At 22.0% G+C, this 20192-nt stretch overlaps 4 protein-coding genes across 4 annotated transcripts; 3 read left to right on the forward strand and 1 right to left on the reverse strand.

The window, feature by feature from the left end:
- Positions 1–843: 843 nt before the first annotated feature.
- PY17X_0523000 (holo-[acyl-carrier-protein] synthase, putative) lies at positions 844–2409 on the forward strand (the record flags this gene model as incomplete). Its single annotated transcript, XM_721818.1, has 1 exon — positions 844–2409. The coding sequence occupies one exon, from the start codon at positions 844–846 to the stop codon at positions 2407–2409; it is 1566 nt and encodes a 521-aa protein (XP_726911.1).
- Positions 2410–7298: 4889 nt separating this feature from the next.
- On the forward strand, positions 7299–15539 carry PY17X_0523100 (AP2 domain transcription factor, putative; the record flags this gene model as incomplete). Its single annotated transcript, XM_721868.1, has 1 exon — positions 7299–15539. One exon carries the CDS (start codon positions 7299–7301, stop codon positions 15537–15539), a length of 8241 nt encoding a protein of 2746 aa, XP_726961.1.
- A 1988-nt stretch (positions 15540–17527) lies between these two features.
- PY17X_0523200 (ribosome-recycling factor, putative) lies at positions 17528–18328 on the forward strand (the record flags this gene model as incomplete). The annotated part of the gene is made up of 1 exon (XM_721869.1): positions 17528–18328. One exon carries the CDS (start codon positions 17528–17530, stop codon positions 18326–18328), a length of 801 nt encoding a protein of 266 aa, XP_726962.1.
- Positions 18329–18715: 387 nt separating this feature from the next.
- On the reverse strand, positions 18716–20012 carry PY17X_0523300 (conserved Plasmodium protein, unknown function; the record flags this gene model as incomplete). Its single annotated transcript, XM_022955266.1, has 6 exons — positions 18716–18749; positions 18942–18999; positions 19114–19238; positions 19384–19505; positions 19630–19688; positions 19829–20012. 6 exons carry the CDS (start codon positions 20010–20012, stop codon positions 18716–18718), a joined length of 582 nt encoding a protein of 193 aa, XP_022811712.1.
- Positions 20013–20192: the final 180 nt, after the last annotated feature.

The raw sequence follows: 20192 nt of genomic DNA on the forward strand, positions 1-20192 counted from the left end.
GAATAATTTTAAATAGTAAAGACTGTTTAAAAAAAATATGCCCTTTTGAAAAATAAAAAGATAAATTTTTTTTTTTTTGGAGAAGCCCATTTAGAGGGGTGTGTATCTCATTCAAACGTTCTACAATAATATCGTAAACAAATAAGCAAAGATATGTTGACAATGCTGAAAGTGGTGATAATGATGACAATGTTTAGAATGGTAGAAAGATTTTTATTTATTCATATCATTGGTGGTTGCTTGGCTGTTCTTTGATAAGTGGTAAACATTTTAAGGTTGCAATTTAAATCAATGTAAAATTCATTTAAAGGTGTGATACTAGAAAAATTACGACAAAAATAAAAATTAAATTATATGGAATAACAAAAACAATAAGTTTTTATATATACCAAAATAATGATGGTTTCTCATTTTTTTAGTAGGTGTGATTATAAATTGTTATTATTTAAAAAAAAAAAAATTATCATATAATTTATTCTATAAAAAAAAAAAAAAAAGGTTAAAATGTGAAAAAAAAATTGTTTTAAATATTATATTGCATATGATGAAAAAATATAATTTTGATAGCTTGAATATATATACTTGTTTATAGTTATAGGTTCATATAATTACATATCAGTTGTATATATTTGAAAGAGAAAAATAAATAATATATTAAAAATAAAACTAAAATGTAGTAGGAACAATAAAAATAGAGAAAAAAAAATTGTGTAATAATAAATGGATAAGATAAATTAAGACTTATTTATTGTCATAATATTTGTGTTTTGATGAATTTTAAAAGTAATATGGAAAAACTTAACATTTATTTGTAAAAAATTTGTTCTATATTATAATAATATAATGCCATTTTTTTTCATGTTTCCATTTAAAAATATATGGATGAAAATAATAAAAGTGATAATTTTCTACTTGTTTATATATGATGATAATATTATTCGAAATGTCGTAATAAACTGTTTACATATAGTTAAGCAAACTAATGATAAAAATTTTAACAATTTTGAAAAAAATGTTTTTCCAAAATACTTTAGGAAAAGTGTGAATACAATTTTCTATCCCCAAAAAAGTTCGATAAATAAATGTTATATTACTAATCAATTATTTACTAACAAAAAAATCATAAATTCTTTAAAAAAATATTCAAAACTAAAAAGGAGTTGGTATAATGGAATATTTAATACAAAAAAATTAAAGACACAAATATATATGATAGACAATAATGAAGAAGATCAAACTAGCGAAATAATTGATAACATATTGTTGAATAATAAAGGATATAGAGAAAATAATGAGGGTTATTCTTTTTTAGAAATTTATAATGATCAAATTGATGTACCTATTGATTTAGCACATTTTGAAAAAGAAACAAAAAAACTTATTAATATATTAAATTTGAATAATGTTCAATTAATTATAAAATTTGTTAATTTGAAAGAAATGAAAAATATAAATAAAAAATATAGAAATAAAAATGAGCCAACAGATGTAATATCTATTTTGAATGTTGTAAAAAATGATAATACAAATAATGAAATTTTAGATAATAGTGATTTTTTTTATATAAATAATTCCAAAAGTGGTGATATATTTTTATGTCCTGAATATATAAATAAAGAATGTGTTATATCAAAAATGAAATATGAACAAAAAATATTAAAAACTAATAACGAACAATTAATAGATGAATATATTAATACAAATTCTAATGAAGAAGAAAATAAAAGAGGTGTAAATAAATTATTTCAAAATATTTTTGATGTTAATGAAAGACTCCCTTTTTATGTTTTACATGCATTAATACATTTAATGCATAAAGATCATGTAAATAGTTTTAATGAATATACAGAATTTATGAATTTAGAAGAACAAGCCATTGAAAAGTATTTTAAATTTCACAAATTTACAAATACATTTTATTCGCATCATATAATAGGTATTGGTACAGATATTTTATGTGTTAATAGAATTTATAAAATTCTTGAAAAAAATATAAATTTTATTAAAAAAGTTTTAAATCCATTTGAATTAGCTGAATTTGAAACACAAAAAAAAAAATTAAACGAAAAAATAAATAAAAGTAATGAATTAAAAAAATTAGCAATTTATGTTAGTAAAAAATTTGCAGCAAAAGAAGCTATACTTAAATCTATGGGTCGTGGATTAAGTTCTATATCTAAATATGGATTAAGTATGAATGATATTGAAATAAAGAATGATAAATATGGAAAACCTCATGTTTATTTATATGGAAAAGCTAAAAAGGTAGCTTACGAAATGGGTATAGTCAAAATATTTTTATCAATTAGTGATGAGAAAATTATAAATAGCCAGACAAATAATATTTCGTCCAATTTTCCGACATTTATTATACAAGCACAGGCTCTAGCTGTAGGCTCAAATGTATAAGCAACATGAGTAAGGATAAAAAAAAAAAAAAAAAAAAAAAAATATAAGTGAAATTTCTAACTATTTATAAAACTAGTTTTATAATAAAAAAATCCATTTTGTTCTTTTTATATTTGCTCGTCTTTATTTTTTTATATATTTTTTTATTTTTTTTTATTTTTTTTATTTTTTTTCATTATAATCCAACTAGTTATATACCATTACTTTCATATTTGTCATTTTTTTAATTATTTTAGTAGAAATGAAATATTTATATTTTTCTTGCATTCTTGAAAAATGTAATAAAGGGATAGAAGTAATAAATGAATAAATTATAGATAATCATAATAATTAAAATAGTATTAATAAAACACTGCTAATAAAACACTACTAATAAAATACAATTTTTATATTAAATTAAAAATTATATATTTTATTCAGCCAGGTAAAAAAAACATTCTACTTATTTTTTAAGCATATATTTTTTTTATCTCTTGTTTTTTTGTAATTATGCACATGTGTATTTTATATATTTACAAAAATTTTATAATAAAGGAAAAAATAATAATATAAATAAATATATATTATATTATACTAAAAAATTTTTCTAATTTTTTTTTATCCATAATTAATAAAAGGTAAGATAGAATTTCACTATAGGTGAAATAGCTTTTTAATAAAGGAAAAAAAAAATATTTTTTTAAGTGCATTAACACATAATAATTAGTATAAATAATTTATTAATAATATTCTTCTAATATGTATACTAATTTTAATACCACAAAATTCATAGGGTAAACTAGATTATACAAGTATATTATATTAAAATATGTAATGCGATTTTTATCGCAATTATGTATAAGGCTATAGTATCATATTTATAGGTATGTATTACTATAAATAAAAAAAAACGATGTACTTATTTTTTGTGAAAAGTTAGTAAAATAGTCTTAATTTTAGATATATACTTATTAAAAAATGACTAATTAATATAGAAATATTAAAGTAAAAAAATATAAGAAAAAAAATTAATATATAGAAAATGTTATACACCTTTTTTTAAGTTAAATATTTGTTCCGTTTCTGTGTTATTTCATACACGTTAAAAAAAGCAATAAATGTAATAATTATTATATATTTATCTAGAGTATTGAACAACACATTAAAATAAAAAAAAAAATTATATGCTTGTAATAATTTAAAAAAAATCTGTTTCAATAGTGTATAAAACCTATAATGTTTATCTTAAGATACATTATTAATAATTTTTTTTTTTTAATATAAAGAGTTATGTAAAAAAATTATTATATAAATTGGGACAAAATGAGGTTGTAAAAATGTTATGTATATATTTATTAGTGTATATATATTTTATGTAATTTTTAATGAATCTAAATTTTTATTGTCCCACAAAAAATAGCTATATTTTTTTTTTATATCTAAGGGACGAACTTATAAATATAAATATGCATGTACACTATTTTATATACATTTTATACAATTTTAATTGAAAAAAACAATATATGTAAACACCGTTGTTTTTTTTCATAAGCTTTTTTAGTACCTAAAAATTTATATTATTTTTTTTACAATTTTTATTTTTTTCACAATTTTTATTTTTTTTTACAATTTTTAATTTTTTTTACAATTTTTTTTTTTTTGCACAAGTTCAATTTATGCTTTAATTTATGCATAATTATATAAACAATTTAAAATAAAAAAAAGTGTAAAAAAACATTTATGGTATATATATATATATATATATATAAATTTATTAATTTAAATGCTCGAGAAAATTATTATATATAAAACTATATATGTATCTATAAAGTTATATAGATAAAACATTCTTATACAATTATGTTGTTATTGTAATTTATGTGTATAATATTTTTTAATTTAATACCATTTACCACTAATAATTTTTTTTTTATATTTATCTGCATTATATATACACAATTTCCTTTTTTTAAGCCTTTTTTATGTTTCTTATTACAATTTTTTTCATTAATATTAATATGTTTAATTAATTTTTCTATTTATAAATAATTTATTTCATTTATTATGCATATTGTAGTTATTTATTTATTTGAAAATTAAACAAATGTTAAATATTTTGAATAAACAATGAAATTAATTATATTATATATGTATACACCACAACGTGTTTTATAAACACATGCATATACACATTTTTATACACACTTGTAAATTAAAAAAATTAATTTTATAAAAATGCCTTTTGTGTTTTTTTTTTTTTAATATATCTATAACGTAAATGTTTGTTCATTTATATAAATAAATAACGAATTAAATCATTTTTTTTTTTATTATTAATTTGAATTAAAAAGCCTTTTTTAAAATATTATAGATGTACTATATATTTATATAACATATAATATATATGTGGTTATGTATGTTACTTAAGTAAATAATCAAATGAACGATGTACCTAAATTTTCGTTTGATTTAATTGTATGTTAATTTGCTTTTAATAATTCCTATTGACGTAAATTGAATTTTGTATTTTAAGAAGTTATCAAGTATATATATATGTATACGCTTATATATTATATATATATATTATATATATATATATTTGCTCCCACATATATATGTGTTATAATATATTAATTTTGTTCTTTTAATATATTATTATATATATAAATACTATCTTAATATTATTGTTCGTTTAATATGTTTAAAAGGCACTTGTTTGTAAGTTTAAAAATTTATAGTATATACACAAATTAAAAATATATCATATATGTATATATATTGATGTATTGTGAAGTATGCTTATATTTTGAAAATACTGTTGTTATAGTCTTATGTGTTATATATTGATTATGTCATTCAGTGAAATTAAATCCATATAATTAATATTTGTGTATTATATAAAAAACAGGTTGCGTTTAATTAAAGGTGTAAGTAAATTCATGGGTTAAACTCAATTTTTTTCATTCGCTAATTTTTTAAATATGCAACATTTAAATTTATAAACACCTATATATATATATATATTTGCCTTTATTTTATTTTTTAACTATCTGTTGCTCATTTAAGTATAAATGTATTTTGCACACGCATGTGAATGGATGTTTCTTCTATCGCATGCATATGTAAATAAATAAATATGTATATTGTGTATCCAAAAAAATAACCACTGAAAATATGTTTTTATACCTATATACACATTCATAGTAATATATATATGTATATATATATATGTGTGTGCATGTGAGTCGTTTTGGTTTGTATTTTTTGTTTTTTCCCGTGTAATTTTTTCTTTTTATAATTATTTTTTATAATGTAACACATGTTTATTGTTATATGTAATATATATTCATTGTATTTATGTTGTATAATTCATGTATATGTATATTATAACATTTTTTTGTATAAAAACATTGACAATATATAAAATACATTTGGTTTCTTATATATAGAACAATTTTTTTGCAGTGCTTACGGACAGAATGTATAATATATAATTTTTTTAAATAAGCAAAACAATTTTGGCAGTAAACATATATAGAGAGATAAAGAGACAGCAATAAAAATATATGACAAATAAAGAAGGTTTAATTTTTAAATATTTAAGTTTTTTTGGTAATTTTGTAAAATTTTGTTAATTAAAATATTTTCTATCAACTTTAAACATTTTATATAACAAGTGTACTAAATATATATATATGTATATATATATATAATTTTGCGTGTATGTAGCTTTTTTTATTAACTTTTTAATTTTCATTCTGTATATATAACCTATATAATATTTTTTTTCTTCGCAAGCCAGGTAAAATATATATAGCTATCTATTATGTATTTCAATTTTTTTTTTTTTTTTTTTTTTTTTTTTTTTTCAGTTAGCTATAATTATATATAACTTTTATTGAAGTATTAATGTTTTAAAGAATATGTACGTGTTGTTATAATCATTTATATGGATTTTTAATATACATATATATGTATATATGTTTACATTTAATGAGATAACGTTTTGTTTTTAAAAAAATAATACCATGTGATTTTATGTCATAATTAGTGTACAACATACATAATTATTCATAGTGAGAGAAAAAAGTATAAATATAATTTGAGTGAGCTATTATACATTATTCCACATAAATTACAACTATGCATTTTTGCTTATTTGTTAATTTTCCGTAATAAAAAACTACCAACGAGTTATTTATTTGAACATGTTTGTAACATTATAAAAATTACACTTATATATATACATACATACATACACACACACACACATTTATATATGTAATTAAATACGTAAATATATATATTTATTTATATGCATATTAATTTTTATTATTATTCACATTTATAGTTGCCTACAATATTAATTCTTTAATAATTTTATTTGTTGTATCTTACCGATGTTTGTATATCATTGAAATTTCATAGTTCAATGTGTGAGATTTATATAAATACCATTAAGAACTTTTTTTAGATATATGTTTGAAGTGTTTTAGATACTTTTTTAATATATGTACATTGGTATTTTTTTTAAATATATACAATAATTAACGCTACATTGTTCTTTTGTATATCTTTATATATTTTAAGCACATAGATTAATTATGTGTTTTATTTATCTATATACATATGTATTACACGTTTGCATATTTTTATTTTTGAAATGGTAATGTGAAATGTTACATGAAAATTGTTAATTCTACATATTTTTATTCGAAAGATTAAAGACATATTTTTTCTTTCGATTTTTTTAAATTATTTATTTTCATATGTACATTGTGTTTATTAATGTATGTAAGATAATATTTAGTTATTATTATAAAATATAAATATACAACATTAATGTAGTATCATGATATTGTTATAATAATATATATATAAATTGTTAAAATTTTGATTCCTTAAAAAAAATGTCAAGTTGCAGTCTCAAATGTAGTATGTTGCCTTGTGTACACATACAGAATTCAAATAATGAAGTAAATATCGAAGACTCCAAGGAAAATAGTTCGCCGCAAAGCGATAAAAATGATACATATGTCAATGAATTGAATAATACTAGTAACTACAATAATAATAACAACAGTAATAATAATATGTGTGATAAATCGTCAGACGATTTAAATTTAAACATCGATCCGTGTTATACCAATTCTATTAATATAAATTCTAACATGGACAATATAAATATGAATGAAGATTCCAATGAAAACATGAATACATATGTAAATACAACTATGAATCATAATGTAAATTCAAGTACAGATTCCCATAGGAATGATGATTTTAAATTTCATATGAAAATAAATTTAAGCGCATATAGAAATATTTATGAAAAGGGGAAGGGTAATGCGCAGCCGAAAAAATATAATTTATCTGTTCAAAAGGGTAGTAAAGGGATTTTATTAAATACATATAATTATTATTTTTATAACAATTTTGGTGATATAAATAAAAGAAATAAAAAAAGAGAAGACGATGTAAATATTTATTTTTATAAAAAGGTATCTCGTAATGTACCTAACTGTTATGAAAATGAAAGTAATCAGAATGATACCGATGATGATAATGTTGAAAAATCAAATTTGGACAATTCGAAAAATTATAATTACAATAAACAATTTTTCGGGATAAATTCTTATGATAAAGTCTTTTTAAAAGAGTTAAAAATAACTAACATAGATAATAAGTATAAAAAAAAGAGCGTCAAAAAATACAATATTCCCTTCGAGCCAAATTTTTATAGTAATCGATTTTTTTTTTCTGATAAAAATATAAATGAAAATTATATTGGAAATAGTAAAAATGTAAAAGTTAACAGCCCTTTATCCGTCAATAATAATATTGAGAGTTATAATGACAGTGAACATTATTCATATGTCTTACAGTTTGAAGGTCCACCTCCTCATTTCTTAATAGTAAAGCAAAACAATATAACAAAGCAATCAACTGTGGTTAAGAAAATATCTATAAATAAAAATATTTCTTTTAATCTCGCCAAGTTTATTGCAGAAAAGTATATACATATATTAAATAAAAATATAAAAAGGGTTGAGAAAAGACGGAAAAGGTTAGAAAACAATAAAACTGTCAATAATAATAGCAATGGCAACTATAATGCTATTGGAAATGTTAACGAAGGTGACAAAGTAAACAATGTTAGTAACAATGAATGTGTTATTGATAACAATAGTAATAGTCTCGTAGATAGTAATAATCATAATGGTTTGGATAACCAAAAAAATGATGACTATAATAATAGTACGAGTCCTAAAAATGATGATGAAAATAATAATAATAATAGCAATGATTTGAATAATAGTAGTTCTTTGAATAGGGATGATAATACTGTTAATAATAATGTGAATGTTAGCTTTGCAAATGGTGAAAATGACAATGATTGTAATAAAGCAAATCCTGAATGTGATATAAATAAAAATAATGAATATCCAAAATACCCTTTAAATAATTCCCCTGACAATATAGATATAAATTATTTAAATTATGAAGATGAAAATATGGGAAATTCATATGATGAACAAATGTTTGCAAATGAATGTTTAAATATTGACTTGGATAATATCATTTTTAACTCAGATGCAGAAGGATATATAAAATTTTTGAATAATGTAAAAATATATGTTTTACAAAGAATAGAAGAAGAAAATAACATTCCTTTAGACGCAAAAGAACTCCTTGGAAATAAACTGGTTATTTTGGTAAAAATGAAACAAGGATTTTGTGTAAAATCCAAAACATTTATTTTTGAAAATGTGAAAGGTATAGAAAACGAATATAAGTATAAAAATAAAAATGATAATAATAGTTCTAATTGTTTGGAGACCAAAGTAGAAAAATTTAGTGACCACGATTCTTTAAATAGTAGTAAAAGTGTTAAAGGTGTTGATATTTCGAACGCGTGCAATAATAGTAATAATAATGATGAGCCAAACAGCGAAAATGGGAATGGAATATCATGTGAAGATGATAAAGAAGAAAGTAATAAAGACGTGGGTTCAAATGGCAAGGATCATGATAATAATAATGATTTAAATAATATTATTATAAAAGAAGAAGTACCTGACAAAGAAACTGGAAATAATTGTAACAACGATAAAGACGCAATTATAAAATGCGAAACAGAAGATAAGAATGTAAATTCAGATAATATTTTGGATGGTGATGCAAATAACGAGGAACAGGAAATAGAATTATCAGAAAATTATAAAAAACAAATATACAATTTTGTACATGATAATATATATATAAATTCGTATATTTATGACAGTTTTGAAAATACTTATATGAATAAGAAATTTTTTAAAAATGATGTTATTATAGTTAATATGGAATGCCCCAATGATGATATCATAGATGATGCCCCAGATTATATATATGAATTAAATAAATTTGTATTTATAAAATTTGTAAAATATGAGAATTATATAAAAAAAAATCATAAAGTAGCCGAAGGATATATAGAATATTTACTTCGAAGTAATATAAAGTGTATAAATAATTACATGATAGGTATAAGATGGATACCCGATTTGTTTTCTTATGAATACTATGTTTGCAAAATTACTGAAAGGGACACAACATCTAAAGATAGTTTAACGAATGTAGAATATAATTATTCTTTAACATCAGAAAAGGACTCAAATGGAGAACCACTAAAATATTTAGTCGATTATGAGAATAAGCCAATTGATAATGTTTTATGGGTTTTACATGAATATTATCAAGCAAGTTTATTTACAGAGAAATGTATTTATAATTTGTTTAAACTAGTATTATTACGTATTAGTATGTATATATACGTTTTTAATGCAAAAGTTATTACATTAGACTTGGATAAAGCTATGTATAGAATGAAAAGGTTTTCAGAGCCGATAAGTTTATTTGATGATAATGGACTGAGAGAAGATGATAATATGAATCAAAAGCGTGACCACAATGATGTTCTTCTTGATAATATTACTGACAATAATTATAATAGCGAGGAAGTAAATAAAAGCGATAATTATTTTAATACAATTATAAATCCACAAAATGAAAATAACAGTTATAGCAGTGCCAATGATGGAGACCCAACTGGTATAGATAATAACGATAATGAAAAAAACAAAGGAGAAAGCACATCAGACAATGACACTAATAATGCTATCAATAATGAAACTAATAATGAAACCAACACTGGGGAATGGATGCATGACAATAGCAGTAATATCAACTACAATGAGATACTTATTAAGCAAGCAGAATATGAACAAGATAAATATTTTCAAAATAAGTTACGAAGTAAAAAAAAAGTAAGTTATAATTTAGATAATATATCTTTATCATTGAGAAATAAGGATAAACATAGTAGTCATAAGTTTGGAATATTAAAGGAAAATGGGGTAAATAATCACAATAATATTTTTACAAAATACTATACAGCATCAGCTGATAATAAGATTGTGACTATAAACAATAATGATGGTATTAGTAAAGGGAATGGAATTTTAAATAAAAGAGGATACAATTCTAATACAAGCGATATTAGTGATGGGTCTCATTTAACAACTAAACATAAATATCATTTACGTAGTAATAATGCTCAATCTACGGATAATTATTCTTCTGAAGAAAATGCATCACGAAATAATTTAGAAAATCGAAATAAAATTGTTAGAAATAGAACGCTATATAAAATGATGAACAAAAGTGGACTTATAGAACCATATTGGTGGTTTTTTTATAATTTATATGAAAATGCAACAATAAAAGACAATAATATGATTGAAGAATGTAGCAATACTCGAAGTGGGAAAAACTTTAATTTGACAAAAAGTGGATCTGCATTTCGATCTGGGGAAAAGAAAATGAAAGTATTTAATAAATTTGATAATGAATCTTCTTTGAAAAAAAAAGAAAGGAAGAAAAAATTGATATATGATAAATTATTAGAAAAGAAGTACAATAATAATTTGTTAAATCATTTATTTGAAAAGAAAAAAAAAATAAAAGTGAAATATATTTCCATGGTTCATGATGTTATATATAAAAAATTTATTTTATTAAATAACACAATATTTCCACGAAATGTACATGAATCTGAAATATTATATGCATTATTTCCTCACGAGCCTCAAACATTTATGTTTTTATATACTAATGATGATTACCAATATCAGAATGAGGTGTTTTTAAAAAACATAAGTTATAATGAATATATAATGACAAGTAACAATAATCACTTAACTGGAAATATTCAAAGGGGGTTATTAGGAGATATTAGTAACAACATTGACAATAATTATTATGGAGATGGCATAATACCAATAGATGGAAAATATATATTGGATACTATTAATACAAATTCAAGCAGAGTGATTGGGAAAGATTTTGGAGTGGATCATTTGATATTAGGTGGTGGTGGTAGCGGTGGTGATGCAAATGTGAATATGATAAATTATGATGGGGATTCATCAAATTTATTATTTTCCACATATAATAATTTGAAATTTAATAATATTCCTAATTATGATAAAATAAAAAAAGGTTCAATGAATGAAGAAGGAATTGGTGATTATAAAAATCGTTTTATGGATAATTATAATATTTTATTAAGTAATGGAAATGATTGCTTAAATAATATTAGTATTGGATATAATGATATTGATAATAATTTTGGATACATAAGTAATAATGGTTATGATATTGTTGGTGATGGTACTAATGAATTGATTGAAAATAACTTTTTACAAAATCCACCATCTGGATATCATAAAGATTTTGATTTTGAAAAAAAGAATACCAAAAAGAATAATAATGATAATTATTATTATTACAATTATTTTGTAAATGGCGAAAGAGGTGGTAAAGGTCGAAATAATAATAATAATAATAATAACAATTCTAAAAGAAGTGTATCTAATGCAAATTTTGGTAGAGAAGGTGTTGGTAGTAGATATTATGATAATTATGATGATGATGAAAATAAGAAAAATAAAAGTGATTATGATATGCCATTAGTTAAGAAAAGGAAAGGTAGCAACAAAAGGGCAAAGAGTAACAATTTGTCAAATGTAAGAAATTATGATACATTGTATCATAGTAACAAAGTTGAATCAAATACTAATGGAAATAACAATAATGATCCATCACTAATACCTATGGGTCCATTACCAACTGGTGTTTATTTTGATTCTGCAAGAAAATTATGGAGATGTCAATGGAAAGAAAATGGTAAATTCAAAACAAAAGGGTTTAGTTTGATACATTATAATACGTTAGAAGAAGCACGAAAGCAGTGTATTATTTATAGATGTGATGTAGGAAATATTCCCGTAAAAAGTGAATGGTTAAATCCAGTATATGTTAATTCATCTTATTTTTATAATAAAAAATGTGCAAGTAGTAGCAATAATAATAATACTAGTGTAAACTTTGGAACACCCCATAAAGAATTAAAAGCAAGTTCATTAAATTTAAATAGTTTAAAAGATAAAACAGATAGACTTTCTGGATTGAGAGGAGTTGATGGAGGTAACTCAAAAGTATTTGTATATGGTTCTAGCAAAGATTCAAGTGATAATTATTATGAAGGAAATAATAACAATGGTAATAATAATGTAAATGGACGTACCCGATATAGTACTAGAAATAACACAGCACCTAGCGAATCTCGTGTAACAAATAATGACAATTTAGATGAAATTGATATATCAATTTTAAAAGAATTTGTTCAAAGAAATAAAAAGAGTGACCCGTATGAGAAATCCGGAAAAGAATTAAATGGATATAATAGTAAAAATGATTATTATTATGATTATGATAAGCTAAAAAATGCAATTCCAAATGAATTAGATGAACATAATGATGATGATAATATTGACATGCAACTATTAAAACAAAATAAACGTGTAAAAAGCAATGACCATCCTAATAATATGAATTCAAATTATAATATTGAAGTAAACGGAGATATGAAAGATGGTAATTATAGAAATAGCTACATATCCGATTTAAATAATAATTTAGGGAACAATGTTGAGAGGGCAAATGATATGAATAACACATTTAAAAATAATTACCAGGATAAATTGGCTAATGGTGCATCGAATCCGTTTTATTTGAATGTAAAGAATGAAGACAATGAGGATGGAAATAATCAGAATACTGAAGAAAAACTAAAGTCCGGATTTCAGGCATTATTAAATATGTTACGTTTTAAGGGTAAGAAAGGAACAACAAATGGTTCGAACAATAATACGGGAAACTTGTCAAATGGTATAGATAAAAATGTGTCTTATTTAATTGGGGATAATAAAAATAATGAAAAGCATAACAGCGAATTAATAAATGGGGGATATGGTGTGAATGGTAATGTTAGTGATATTGCTGAGGGCGAACGAAATGGAAATCACGAAGGGGGAGGAATGCATTTAGTCGACGGGAATGAAGAAAAATCATATCCTGATGATGGTGAAGAATATTTAGATAATAATAATAATAACAGTAGTACTAGTAGTAATAATAGTAACAATATATATGATAATATAAAAAAGAAAAATAGTGATTTGGAAAAACTTAGCAATCTTGGTGAGATAGGTAAATATTCTATGGACTTTTTAAAATTTATTAACGTTAAAAATAATAAGAATAAATATGACTTGCAATCTAATTTAAAAAATGGATATAATGGGATGTTACCCGACTTTTTATCTGGCACCAATGGAAATGAAATAGCTTTAAATATAATAAACAGAGGGAGAAAGAATAGTACTAGTAGTAATGGCAATAATATTAGAGAAGAGACTAATGGAAAATTGGATAACAATAATAATAAAGACGAGTTTGGATATACTAACAATGATGGTTCTGGATTATTTTTTAATGACATTCAGAACTTTTTAAATTTTGCAAAGAGAGGTAATCCCCCTTCTGGTAATAACAGCGAATTTATGAACAAGTTAGAAAATATTGGGAATAGAAACATGTTAATAAATTACCCTAAAGGAAGTAGTAAAACAAAAAAAAACGCTCAGCACAATAGCAATCACAAAGATGTGTATGAAAAGATGAAGTACAACAATAACTGCATTGGGTTAAGTAGCAATGGAAATATATATGGTCCTGATGAAGATCCTCATCATTCTGTTAATAATAATAATAATAGTAACAACAGCAATAATAATAACAATAATAATAGTAAATATGTGTACCTACTTGATAAGGATGATAAAAACAATAATTCTGAAGATTTTTTCTTAAGACATTTAAAGTTGTTTACAAGGGAAGGAAAAGGAATGAACAATAATAATGATAATAATGTAAATTCTGAAGAAGTTAAAAATAAGTTGTTGGTAGAAAATGGTAAGCAAACATTGGATTACCCAAATGTTGAAAAGGAGACAAATGATTATAACACTCGTAAAAAGAAAAAAGGAAATACTTTTTATGAAAATAATGACGATTATTATTATTATGATGAAAATTCTAACGAATATTTTAACAACTTCATGGATAATTATAATGAGAAATATAATAATGATGATGGATATAATAATGGAGTAAATTTTGAGAATAAATTATTGAATGATATGGATTATATAGATTCTGGATATGGTAATAAGAAATCTAAAAAAAAACCTAATAATTATATGGATTCAAATATGGTTGTTAATAATAATAATAATGTGTCTGAAGTTGAAAGGAAGCATATTGAAGATATGGGCAATATGAATAACACTAATAATACTATTGGTGGTAATGAAAATAATGGTATGAAAAAAGGAAATGTTGGAGGTGAGGGTAATTCTAACATAGATATAAATTTGATAAAACAATCATTGCCCAAGGGTATATATTATGACCATGCGAAAAAATTATATAGAGTCCAATATATTGTTAACAATTCAATTAAGACTAAAGGTTTTAGCGTAAAGAAATTAGGTTTAGCAGAAGCAAAACTTGAAGCAGAATCTTTTAGAAATTTTTGTTTAGAAAATGGATTGTTAAATTCGCGTAAAAGACGAATAAATTCCCCTTATAATAATAAAAAAGATGAAAAGAATTTTAAAATGCTGAAAGATGATGATGAAATATTGTCTAACTTATTGTATTTATACAATTCAAATGCCAAGGACCAGGTTTTATCTCCGTGAATGTGCAATATATAGACATTTGTAATATATATAATATATGTATGCTTGTTTGATTTGGTGCAAAGATTGGGTAAGCATTATTTATTGCGAGGTATCATATTTTAAGGATATCATAAGCGAACAAGTCAAGTCCGAAAGAAAGATACAAACATATATTGCACTATTTGTATTCCTCTGTATGTTTGCAGTTAAGTTAGGTTTATATTAATATAAAAAAAAAAAAAAAAAAAAAAAAAAAATAGCCAAGTCTATACCTGAAAAAATAGATTTGCGCATTTTTATGTATTTTTTTGTGAGCGTGTTTTAAATTATTAAGTTTACTTTTTAACAAAATAATATGAGTTATTTGCATTATATTTTATACGTAAACATTTATGGTACATTCTGCTTAATATATTGTTTGAAACCCTTTTTGAAGAATTAAAAAAAGTGGGATGTTAGCATTTTTTCTTTTATATATGTATGCATATAAATTTTACAAAATATTTGGACATGTCGTTTCTGTTAAATTATGCATATTTATTGTTACGTATATTTTATTTATGTTCGTATGTGTACTTGCCAAAATATTTTCCTTTCTTTTTTTCTTTTTTTCTTTTTTTCTTTTTTTCTTTTTTTCTTTCTTTTTTCCCCTTTTTTCTTCTTTTCTTTGTTTATTTGTTTGTATACATTATCGATGTTTTAATTTTGCTATTACACTATAATGGTTGTAATGGATGTGAGAAGTCATTTTATATAATTTTGTTCACATTTTTTATGAGCATTATATTGTTGTGTTTTTAAGTTTGCGTATACATAATTATAAATGTTATGAGCAACATATATGAAGTTATAATTATTTGAATATATATATATACATATATATATATTTTTTTTTAAATATTTATAAAAATATTGTTTGTATATATTTTTGTTAATGCTTTTAAATTATATGGATATTAGCATTTATTAATTTTTGCTATGTTATATATTTATTTATTCTTTTTAAAAACCTGTTTGAGACACCTTTTTTAAGAATGTTACGTTTTTATCTTTTAACAAAATGTATTAGTAATAGAATTTTGACCAAATAAATGGTGAAAATTTTTTAAGTAGATCGAACGGAATTAATGTTGTTTTATGATTTTTTAAAAAGTGGAGATCGATTAAGTTTATTTTGTATGTGTTGGTTTAGTATGAGTTCTTTAAATGAGGGGTATGTGTATTTCATATAATTATTAAATTAGTTAATATTATTGGAATGGTAATATATATTTTTTTTATTAATTATCATTATTAAGAGATTGTGTGGGTAATTATTCAGAGATCAATGTTTGTGCGTATGCATTAAAGGAAAAATGGAATGGGTTTTCTTTTATTAATAAAAAAATAGTTATTTGAATTCAAAATATGTTTATTGTTTTTTGCAGCATTAGGAAGTATGATGTAACATAGAAAATGTAATAAGGTATTATATACAAAAAGTGTGAAAAAATTATAAAAAAATTAATAAATAATATTTAAAAAAAAAATATTTTTTATCTTTTATTTTTGGGTAGGAAATAGTATTTATTAAAAATTGTGATTTGTTTATGTATAACTGTAGATATATCATAAGCAAATGAATTTTATATTTTTTTCAAAATTTTATGATTCATAAATTTGTTATAGAATATAAGCCAGTTGGGTTTTTCGTTTTAGCATTGAGAATAATTTAGCACACATACAAATTGTACATTGTTTATTCATGCATTATTCATGCGTTTATTTATGCATTTATTCATGCGTTTACTTATGCATTATTCATGCGTTTACTTATGCATTTATTTGTATAATTCCTATTTTCACCTTTAATTGTAGTGACTGGAATAGGCTGATTATATATATAGGGGTCACAAGAATTGTTATAAGAAGTGTATAGCATTGTATGTATGTATATAGATGTATAGTACAGATATAGAATCCTGGCCTTTACTTAATTTGTCTCCTAATAATATGGTAAAATAAAAATGAAAAGATCAATTAGAAGATTGAGTATATATAGTAGAAGTTATTTGAGCCCCATTGTTAGCAATATTAATAAAGGATGTTATGATTTTTTGTGTGTGCAAGGATTAAATTTTGGAAGTAAAAAGGAAAAAAGTGATAAAGAAACAAAAAAATTTCGTAATTTATTGAAAATATCAGGGATAAGAAATGATGAAATAGAAAATAATGATAATACAAATAGAAAAGGAAAAGAGAATGTAAAAAGAATAACAAACGAAAATAATAATGTAGATTATAAATCATATGATATAAAAATTGAAGAAATTATAAAAAATTTTGATATAAAAATGAAAAAATTATTAGAAAATACATTAACTGTTGATTTTTTTAATAATATTGTAGTTACAAAAGATAAGAAAAAATATAAATTATCAGATTTATCACAAGTAGTTATTAAATCATCTAAGACTATTTTTTTTTATCCATATATAATTAGTGATATACAAAAAATAATTCATAGTTTAAAAATTAAGGATAATACTTGGAATCCTACAACACCTAATGATGGGCAATACATTTTGTTACATATCCCACCATTAACCAATGAGATTAAATTAAAAAAAAAAAAAGAAGCAAAAGATATATTAGAAAAAGTAAAAAATGATATTAGAAGTATTCGGCATAAAATTCGAGATTTTATAGGTAAAAATATTGAGGGAGATGAGTGGAAAATTGAGGAAAAAAATAAATTAGACAATTATATAAAAAATAAAGTTAAAAATATTGAAAGTGTATATGAAAAATATACTAAGAATTATTAGCTAGCTCATACCACATTAAACTCGTTACATTTATATTTTTCAATAATTTGTAAAAAGAAAATATCTCGATTCTAGAAAATTGGATAAATGAAAGACTTCCCTTTTTTCTCACTTAATTTTCATTCTCCAAATTTAAATATATATATATTTTTTTTTAAGTGACAATTTCGCTAGTTGTATTTATTTCAAGTCAACACTATGAATTATTTTGTTTATTTATCTATTTCTATGCATAAATGTGTGAAAATAAAAAATGATTAAAAAAATAAATTAAAAGTTATGACGAAAGGTGATAGAGATATGGGAAAAAAAACATTAAAACGTTACAAAAAAATGACTAAAAAAAAAGAGGGATCCTTTTTAAGGTATTTATTTTTATGATTAATCTCAATCTTTAGCATCAAAATAAGTTGTACATTCTCTGTATTAAAAATTAAATAAGTAGATAGATAGTTGTATATATAGGAGAGACGAAAGAAACTGCACTCTTGTTTGTTCTATTACATATATTATATATATTTTATATATTTTATACATTTTGTTTTATTTTGTTTTTTTATTTTTTTATTTTATTTTTTATTTTTTATTTTTTTATTTTTTTATTTTGGTGTACCCTGGATAATAGGTTAGCATGTGTCTTTTTGTAAAATAATATATTTGGTCAAAATCATCTAAAAAAGAGAGGGTATAAAATGTGCAAATAATAAGAAGTTTTAAATGTAAAGATTAATTTTTATTTGTTTTTATTATTTATAGATCAGTTTAATAAACCTTTTAAATATTACCAATTGGGATTATAAGATTGGAAAATAATTTCTTTACATATGAATAAGCATCATTAATATTACAATTTAAGGTTATATTTATGTAAAATATTATTAAATATAATATATCGTTAAGGTTAAAATAGCTAAAGGGTTATGAAATAAAGTGTGTGTGTGTGTGTATAATGTAAGAATGAAGGAGAATTATTAAAATAAAAGCATTGCAACAGTGTGTGGATTAGCGTGTGGAATAGCGTGTGGAATTGCGTGTGCATGTATGTACATTGATACCTATGAATAAATAGTTTATTATTTTTGTTTTCAAAAAGTATATCATCGAGTAAGCATTTAAAATGTGAATAAACTGTAAAATCAAAATCCTCTTTTATATCAATAATATAATATTCAAAATCCTTTTAAAAATAATAAGATTAAGGTATTTATTTTAAACAAAAATAATGTAAAGGTAATAAAAATGTATAGATATATTTGTCTATTTTATAAAAAAATAAATAATTGAAAAATTTTGAGTTTTACATGAGGGAACATAATCCTGGCAATATTATTTTCTTTAGAAGATCTTATAATTAAAATATCTAGAAATAAAAATATGTTTATTAAAAAGAACTAAATTATTTATGAAATGGTAGGAGAATCTATACTTGTATCACCATATATAATGGGAATAATAAAATACAACATTTTCTAAAATATTTTTTTATTTTTTTTGAGATACGTGTAATGCCAGTATTTTTTAAAAGAAGAATGTTTTTTGAATCCTCATAAATTCCTATATATACTCTTTTTAAAATTTCTTTAAGTTTTTTTTTGTTTCCTCCTTTTTCATTGTTTGAAATATTTTCTTCATCAACAAATTCAATCTGTAGTTCGTTTGAATTAGTGGGCTTTAATTCGCACATGTTTGTACGAAGTATAATAGACATATATATTTATTTTATAATTGATCAAATTTTTATTTAGGAGCTATATTTAAAAGGTCTATATGTATGCAAACTTGCTATATATATACATACACACATGCATACACATTTTTGTTTTCGTTTTATGTTAATAATTAATATGTATTAAAATAATGTATT

This window comes from Plasmodium yoelii (assembly GCF_900002385.2).
Source record: "Plasmodium yoelii strain 17X genome assembly, chromosome: 5".
Lineage (NCBI taxonomy): Eukaryota > Apicomplexa > Aconoidasida > Haemosporida > Plasmodiidae > Plasmodium > Plasmodium yoelii.